The 8919-nt window shown below is 46.1% G+C and overlaps 1 protein-coding gene across 1 annotated transcript in view; it reads left to right on the top strand.

Annotated features, from left to right (window-relative positions):
- The first annotated feature begins 6491 nt into the window (after positions 1–6491).
- The window catches only part of RHOV (ras homolog family member V), a 6465-nt gene continuing 4037 nt past the window's right edge, over positions 6492–8919 (top strand). The window contains exon 1 of the mRNA XM_042864474.1: positions 6492–6842. Within this exon, the coding sequence (XP_042720408.1) occupies positions 6647–6842 (196 nt within the window). The 5' untranslated portion in view covers positions 6492–6646. The remainder of the gene's footprint in view (positions 6843–8919) is intronic.

Below are 8919 nucleotides of genomic sequence, written 5' to 3'. Positions count from 1 at the left end.
AAGCTTTGTCTGAAAGCGTGGGTATCCTTCTGCAACTGCTCCAGCCCATACCTGCCTCAAATACTGACTGTGTGCATGATTTTGAACTCTGATTTCCAGTCTAATGTAAGCCATGGCTAGTCTGACTCCATTTGTTCTTGCTCAAACATTGTCTTGTAGAGTAAATAATCCTCCCATTTGGCATTAACTTCCATTGCAAAAGTCAAGTCAAAGCTTTGATTTCACTCTGATTTACCTAACCCAAGATTTACCAGACCGACATCTTGTTGACTTCCTCCTCCAGTTTCCTGGAGCACACTAGTCATCCTTTTCTGTAGAATATAGTTTGACCTCTCATTTCAGGTGAGGTCTTCTCTCTTGCCTTAAACAATGATGCTTATAATTTTGCCTTTTTAGTCACTTCTGGCAGTAGGAAACTAAAAGTTTTTTACATAAGGGGAAAATGAACCATCTCAAAATGTAACTGGTCATTAGGCTTAACTGAAATTTGTGCACAAATTTCTCAGCATTCAGCTATAGTGAGTATTTCCATTCAAAGCGTACATCAGGTCATATTTTTGTAATCTTTTTTTTCTTGATCAGGTCCAGAAGTAGAAGAGATTTTCTTTCCCATTTTGGCAGATACCAGCCTCAGTTAGGACTGATACCTCATGAGAAACCTTTGTCCTATTTTGGCGTGGTTAAACTGGAAGTCAGATCCTCACCTTATTTGGAAATGAATCTTCAGCACAAAGCTAATCCAGTCCCACAAGTCTGCTCCATCCTTCTGCACTATCATTTGTAATTACTGAATTTACAAACATGTTCACTAACTGTATCCTAGCACTGCATTCTGAAAAGAGTAGGGAAACAAGGGTTGCAGGCAAAGGATTTATCAGCTCTTTGATTCTCTAAGAGTATGTGGAGAATCACAGTGATTATGTTTTGTGTGTAGTAGTAGTAGTATTAACTTGATAAGGGGAACTTGTGGGAGAGATTTCAGTAAGCAATTCTGATGATGCATTTCAACTGGAAGACCAAATCCTGGTCTTATTTCTATGGCTGTGCTCACACTCACAGCAGATCCAGCTCAAATGGTTAACGTTTTCTCCAAGCTATGGACACAGCTGTCACCATTTAGATGCTGTATAACATCTAACCTCTTCAACTGCCTTTCAGGACCAATTTCAGATAATGGCATGGAAAAATGTACTATATGAGAGGTACAGATTCCTGGGAGCTTGTCTAAATTTGTGCTCCCATGACACCACCTCTGCCATTTCTGGCTGCCCTGCCCAGCCCATGCTATGTGCACTAATGCATGTATGCTCACAGATTGAGCCATTCAGTGCCCCACACCTGATGACCATATGATCCATGATGTGCTGGTGCAGAAGAGAGGGCAGGAGGATGTGGCTTTGGGAAGATGGAAGGGCGTAACAGATGCATCTGAGATCTAAATGACTTGAATTGGCCCAGAGATTACCTAGCAACACAATTATGATCTTAATTAAACCCTGGACTTCCCTACTGATTTTCACTGCGGGTATGGTACTGGGCATCACTTAATCTCACTATCTATAGAACACTGCATAACTGTTGTCAACATAAAAAATAAATCTCATTTATAAAAGCCATAAGCAAACACGTTCTTCTCCCAAAGCAACAACAGCCATAAAATACCAACAAAGAGGTAATATTCAGCCAAGCTCTCAGCCATCCCTGTACCTGCTTTGGGGAAAATGCTGCAGATGCCTATGTCCCCCAGTCAAGGGATCTTTGAAGGGTGACAGTTTCCTGGTAGCACAGGCAGCATCTCTGACCACTTTCCTTCTATTACTCAAGGAGAAAGAAGGTTTCGCTGTTGTCTTCCCATGGGTATTATGTTTGCTTAGGAGAATCTGAGCTCAAACCTATAAGGGAAGCCATAAAACAATTGTAATTTACACTGGTAGAGATCAAAGCTTGAAAGGAGTTTGCCACCTACTATTAACCACCTTCCCATGTTCTCCAAGCCCTTTGTCAGAAACCAACTTTCTGCACCAGCAAAAGCTGGATGGAACTGTCTTATGCCAGAGGAGCAAACGCAGACCAACTTATTGCAGCTCCTCTGACAACTCAAGGAATTTTTCCACAAGTGAACTATCAGAAAATATTGATGTCACACATGCAATGCAGAGCGTGGTGTCCTTTAGCAAGCACACCAAGTGCCCTCATGGAAACTCCACGGGTGTAACCCATTAAGTGCAAAAATGAGCGTACAAATACAAGGAAGAAAGAGTACAAACATGCTAATTCCCTCACTTCTTCCAGTTAAGTGTTTTCTCTTAAGGTGTCTAACTGATTGGCATAATTAAAATAAGCTTGGATTAGTTTACCAATTTACCCTTAATCAGAAGTATTCTGTTTCTTTTCAGATTTCAAGAAAGGGTTTTTGATGTCTCAAACCTCCCTCACTTTCCCACATTTATCAGTTGGTGTAATGAAAGATGTACTTTCTCCAGCAGATGGCAACATACTTCTGAATTATTTATAGAACATCACAGAGGCAGGACTCCTTTCTGTGCAAGTCACATAGAAGATAATTTGTCTTTGAGAAAGGGCTGAGTACAGATACAGGTGCTTAATCTTTCCTTGGAACACTTAATACTTTTGAACCTAGTGGCACTGCCATTTTGTTTTAATTTATTATTCAGTAATCTTAAAATCTAATATAATACCATTGGTGCAGCTGTCTGCCCTCACATTTAGCGAGCATGGCAGTGAACAGATGAGCCAGAACATCCTTCTGCATCCCCCATGGCATTGCTTTTAGTTTCAAAGAGGAAGAAAGACGTTCAGAGGCCAGGGCAGAGGGACCTGCGTTCTTGCATTGCTTCTCCACATAATTTTTTATTATTAAAAGTCATTTCAAAATCACACATCTCTGATGTACACCAGAAATACTCATTGACTGCCGTAAAATTGTGAAGTATTTTTATTGCTGTGGATTCAGAAACTAAGGAGTTACTATCAGTCAAGAAATCTATATAGGAAAGCAAATATTATGACCTTTCTTCCTTTTACTTCAGATGTGGTAATTTTTCTGTGAATAACAGAAGCCCTGTGTGCTCCTGGCTTGTGCTTTGTGGCTCTGTAAGGCTGTAAGAAAATGATATGGAAAATGCATTTGACATCACTTCCTGCAGGTTGCAGTGGCTAGACAAGGTGCATGCTAGGGAAAACCAGAGCAGGCTCTTCCCTACCTTTTTGTCTGTCACTGCCTTTAAGTGGTAATTACACTTTATTTTTCCCAGGGAGGATGTAACTCAGGTGCATGACAAAATGCCCTGTGACTCAGCATTAGCTGTCTCCCTGTTCAGGATTATGAAAGCGGCTTGCTGGCAGTGGCTATGTTTGACTTCTTCAGCATTTCCCATGGCGTCCCATGATCCTGTTTGCTCTGGCACCTGCACTCCCCTCTAGCCCCTCTCCTAATCCAGATCCACACCCACCCTGCCCTGCTGCATGCCCGTGTTGTTTCCCTGTTTTCATCACCTCCCCTTCCTTATTGTTTGGTGCTTCCCCACACACACAGTACTATGAAAGGATTCAGAAATGCGATCCAAGTGCATCGTTTGCAAAGGGAGTGTGTTGATATACAGTTGTACAAATGCAGGTAAAGCAGCAGGTTTGCTCAGCACCCAGTGGCCATGCCAAGATCAACCAGCATACACTTCTCTCTCTTGGTAACGAGGAAGCCCTGCTGTTTTTAAAACCCCCTTTGTTTTTAAAACAGAGGTCTCACATTTCCCACAACATGTAGTGTTATTTCTGAGGCAATCTGAGCAGGGTGTGCAGAAGGCTCCCTGTCTGTGCTGTTCTGTGGCCACACATAATTGCAAAGTTACAAATGAGATGAACACAAGGGAGGCAGAATACCATGATATCTGAGGCTCACTGCTCCCCAGTGAAAGTCGAGACCACAAAATTCCCAGGATGGTAACCCTGCACTTCAGAGGGGAAATTACATGGAATAGTTTGTGCTGTCCTATAGGTTTGCCCCCACCATGAGAGATGAGCCCTCATTTCCTATTCCCCTTTTCATCCAAACTGGTTCGGTTTGTTTTTTTAACTCAGCCCATAGTCAGACCTTTCCTGCCACAGCTCCAGTGAGCAAGGTGGCTGTAATTTGATAGGATGGGGGGTAATGGTCTTAAGTCGTGCCAGAGGAAGTTCAGGTTGGATATTAGGAAGAACTTCTTGTCAGAAAGAGTGGTGAGGCACTGGAATGGATCGTCCAGTGAGGTGGTGGTGTCACCATCTCTGGAGGTATTCCAGAAGCATGTAGATGTGACACTGAGGGACGTGATTAGTGGGGATGTGTTGACAGTTGGACTTGATGATTTTAAGAGTCTTTTCCAACCTTAATGATTCTGTGATCCTCTGAATGAACAACAACGTGCAGAGAAGCAAGTGCCTTCCTCCAAATAACTCCATTGTGTTTTGAGGTTTTTTTGTTTTTTAATAAGACTTTGTGCAGCTGTATAAACTTTGTTCATTGGTGACAACCACACTGCTTACCTAAGTTGAATTTCCACTGTAAATCATTTTTGTGTACTCTAATGGAGTTCCCATTGCCTTTCTGTTTGTGTTAAGCAGAAGCTACCAGTGGTAGCGCAGCCCAGTTGAAGAGAGGCTGAATACCAACAGTATCTGAAATCTGTACTTGGTCTGCCTAGAAAAATGTGATTTTCTACACCTCATTCCCTTAGACGGGTATTCCCATCATGAGGAACACCATCATAATTGGTACTAATTATAATTCCTGGGAGAGAGGCCAAACGTAGCCTTGGAGACTGTATGTGTTGCATTCAGGCAAAAAAACTGATGGCGTACTGCTTTCTGTGCAGAGCCCATCTCTACTTTTGGCCCTCCAGCAGCTCGAGGAATGGGATAGACTTTCACTGCAAAACCAGTTTGTACCCAAATCTTGCAGAATCAGAATGTGTGACTCCTACTGCGTGATTCCTTGCTGCATTGTGAAACTAAACCCATGTCTTCTGTTAGACGTCAGGAGCAAGGCAAGTCCTGAGAAAGGAACCCGTGGGAGCTGCCCTGTTTGCTTACTTAATCGCTTAGTTTAAATATAGATTAAAAATCACTTAAGCTCATCCACAAGTTAAGTGCATGTTAACCAACGGCTGTCAGAAACAGCAAACGAGAGAAAACACAGTAAGATCTTTTAGGAAGGGAGCAAAAGAAAAAGGGATTCAGTCACTGGAGCAGGGCAACATGTGCGTCATACCAGCAGATATCTATTCCCAAGTGAAAACCCAGTAAGAATCTGAAGCTGCTGACATCTTTTCATCTCACCCCTCTGCTACTGCTGGCACTTGCTAGCAGTGAATAACTTGGTGCATAATCCCTCATTTACATTTGTTTATTCCGATTGAATGGAAATGCCATAGTTCACATAATGTCACCCGTGTTTGGCACATGCACTGCGTGACCTTCATGTGCTGTGCTGCCTGTCCTGGCTGCAGGGCTGCATGTCCTCCTGCTAGCCCTGTCTGTGTGTTACGCAGGGAATACAGCCTGGCCCTGTGCCTTATGAGGCTGTTGAGGACATTCTGCTGTCACCCACTGAACTGACACCAAAGAGCTCGGCACTGGGAGAGGCTCTTCTGCAATCCAGTCACTAGAATAAGCAGCTGCCCGCTGCAGCACGACCTGGGCACATATTTTAGCAGCAGCCTTGCTTGCAATACTGCCCCTGTTGTTGTACCTATAGAAATTCAAGGATGTGCTGGTAAAAATGCATAACAGGGAGATGGAAGAAACTGCTGAAGGAAACTGCAGAGAGAGCCTCCTGCTCAGTGCTATTTCAGGGAGTTGTGGATTGTCTGCAAAAGGTGCACATTTGGAGGGTGGCATCAGCCAGGTCTCTTCAACTGGAGGAGCTGCTGAGCTCCTCTACCAACCATGGGAAAAAGCATGTTAGACTGTGCCTAGTTTAAGAACCCCTTATCAAGCCCAGCATTAAGACATGTAATACCTGGTAGCTGCTCGCTGTGGTGCACAGTGCAGTGAGACTCAAGCTGGGGAGCTGCTCATCTGTGGTTCCTTGCCGGGTGCAGGCAGCTCTCCCCTTGTGCATGTGGTGAAGGACATCGTGTAAGGACATGGCGGCATCTATTGCCAGCTCGAGTTTTGCTCCTCCACGAGGAGACAGCTCCACTTTCAGGGCTGATGTCGCAATACAAGCAGTGCATGCAGCAGCGCTTCCCCCGCAGTGCTTTCTGTTGCTTAGCGATGTAACACAGCGGTGCAGCCGTCGCTCTGATGGTGCGGCCACTTCTGTTCGCGACGTGGCGACGTGTTTCTGCCATTCCCTTCCGCTGACTTCTCCACGCTGACCACCAGCACCGCAGCTCCATCTCCACCTGCCCCGGGAGCGCAGGCAGCAGCGCGGGGCGGCCGGCCCGGCCCGGAGAGGCGGATCGGGGCGGTCCGGGGCGGGCCTATGGAAATGAGGGCCGGTTTTGGGCTGCGGGCGGCAGGTGTATCCATGAGGATCGGGCTGAGGCGGGCCGGGAAGGGTGGCCCCGTTCGGTAGCAGCGCAGCCGGCCGGGCATGGCAGCGGCCCCGCAGTGCCGCAACCCCCGCTGAGCCCGCGCTGCAGCTATGCCTCCTCAGGAGCTGCTGGACTACGCGCCGGCACTGCGCAGACACAGCCCGCCCCGGGGCAGCGGCCCCGAACTGGGCATCAAGTGCGTGCTGGTGGGCGATGGGGCCGTGGGCAAGACCAGCCTCGTCGTCAGCTACACCACCAACGGGTACCCCGACGAGTACCAGCCCACCGCCCTCGACACCTTCTCAGGTACGTGCCCACCCACATGGCCTTGCGGGGTGGCTGTATGGGGAAGGAGAAGGGGCTTTCGTACTTGTTTGGTTTGTTAGCTTCAGGGGTATCACAGCATTGAACCGCAGGCTTGCTGTCTTCAACTGATGTTCAGCAAAACCACGCCTTTCCCCTCACGGTCGTTGAAGTGAGCCTGGAGCAGAGGTCGCAAAAAAATTGAAGGGCTGTATAAGTCTGTCTAAAAAACCTTCTCTGTCAGCTGATGAGCTCTCATTAGTTTTCTTACTTTTGTAAATGCCGTCTTGGTTCTTGTTTCCACCGCTCCTTTTTTGGGGCTCCAGTTTCTTGTACAAAGCCCAGAAAAATAAATAAATAAAAAACCCTTGGAAAGATTGCTGATAGTCATCAGATCTGAAGAAACACAACAGTATGTGATGGTGCAGATAGATAGATCAGAGATGGGCTCAGGTCAGACCAGGAACTAGACTTTCGGTGTGTCATAGTCTCATGGGCTCTCACAGGGATCGTTTTCTTTGACTATCTTCCCAGTTGCACTGAGAATTGCCAATTTGAGCAACAACGCTGTTGCTGTTTGGGGTCCTGCAGCCCCTTGGGAACAGTTGCAAGAGCCCTCAAGTCCTCCATGAGAAGGTTCCTGCTCTATCCGCTCTCCTCAAGCTCATCTGTTCAGTTTGTGCTAAGTTGTGAGGGTCAGGAGCCTCCAACTGAACTGAACTTTCTGAAAGGGCAAGTTCGTAGGAAAATGATCAAGAAAGGTGGAGATGAGTGTGGGTTCCAAGACTTCTCTCCTAGCAGCAAGTAGTTTGAGGAGAGCTGGGCAGAGGGTTAGCCCCACTCTGGAAGTCAAGCTACCAAGCCTGACTTCCAGAGGTGCATAGCACCATATAAACCCAAAATATCATTAAAGATTTTTCTTTAAAGTCTGGTTTCATCTTGGGAGGAGGGCAAAGCAAAATAGGGAGAATAGAGGAATTTTCCTTCCCACTGTTAAGTTGGATAAGCTTGAAAAAAGTACCTTCCTGGGTTCACAAAGGACAGTTTAGGACCCAAATCAGAAATTTCAGCCCGATTTCCTCATCTTTGGGAATGCTTGCACCTGAAACTTCCAGCAGAGGCGAGTCGCACATCCTAACCCAACTTCTGGCCAATGGACAGTAAGGCCAGTGGGAGCTAAAGAAGTTAATGAGATAGGAGAAAGTGCTGCATTATCAGGGGAAATAACACCAGGACCGGGATGCAGCTCCACTACCCGGGCACTGCCTGCGGCTGGGTGCACTGCCAGGCACAGCAGTGCTGAGTGCAGCACATACTCGCTGACCTTTCCCCACCAGGCTATCCTGTTCTGCAGGCCCCTCTGCTGTTGTGCCGTGATCCCCGGGGTGTGGACCCGGTGCGGGCTGTAGGTAGAGACTTGTCACAGAGTTGCTAGAGTAGCTTAGCTTGCAGCAGGTACGAAAAATCCTTGTGCAAGCACTGGAGCAGCAGGTAATATACATGGTGCCTTTTTTTTTTTTTTTTCTTTTCTTTTTTTCTGAAGGCTGTAAAACCTTCAGAGATGCTAATTTGTTCTCTTAGCGCACTTTGGAGGCAGAAGAAACCAGATACTAGAAAGGCAAATGCCCAGTGCCTTGAAGATCAAGTCAGCATCTAGCAGGTTCTTTGATCAAGAACAGGTTTCTCTTCCTCCTCTGGGGCAAAGATATGGTAACGATCCAACCGATTCCCAGTCACAAGGAAGCTATGACTTTCAGCTATCCCGCCAGGAGTGGCACTGTGGTGTACGCACCCACCCCTTCATTTTTCTTTCACTCGCTGTCTCCCACCCGGTTTCAGTTCACGCTTTGTGCCTCCCTCCTTCTCCCCAGTCTGCTCCCAGGGAAGAGAGGTCTTCTCCGGTTTTCTCCAAGAGTTTCTGTTAGGCTCTCCAGGTCAGCTCTTTCTGTCGCTTTTTGTCACCTGGCTAATTACCTTAGAAATAGGATCGATCTTTTTTTATTCCTGTCTTTTGTCTTTTTTTTTTCTAATTAAAGGAAGAAAAAAAAAAAAAAAAAAAAAAAAAAAAAAAAAAAAAAAA

Source organism: Lagopus leucura, unplaced genomic scaffold (assembly GCF_019238085.1).
Source record: "Lagopus leucura isolate 7727_CA_CO unplaced genomic scaffold, USGS_WTPT01 Super-Scaffold_1, whole genome shotgun sequence".
NCBI classification, from domain to species: Eukaryota; Metazoa; Chordata; class Aves; order Galliformes; family Phasianidae; genus Lagopus; species Lagopus leucura.
Note: the sequence above shows the minus strand (reverse complement) of the source record. Positions and strands in the feature narration are given on the sequence as shown.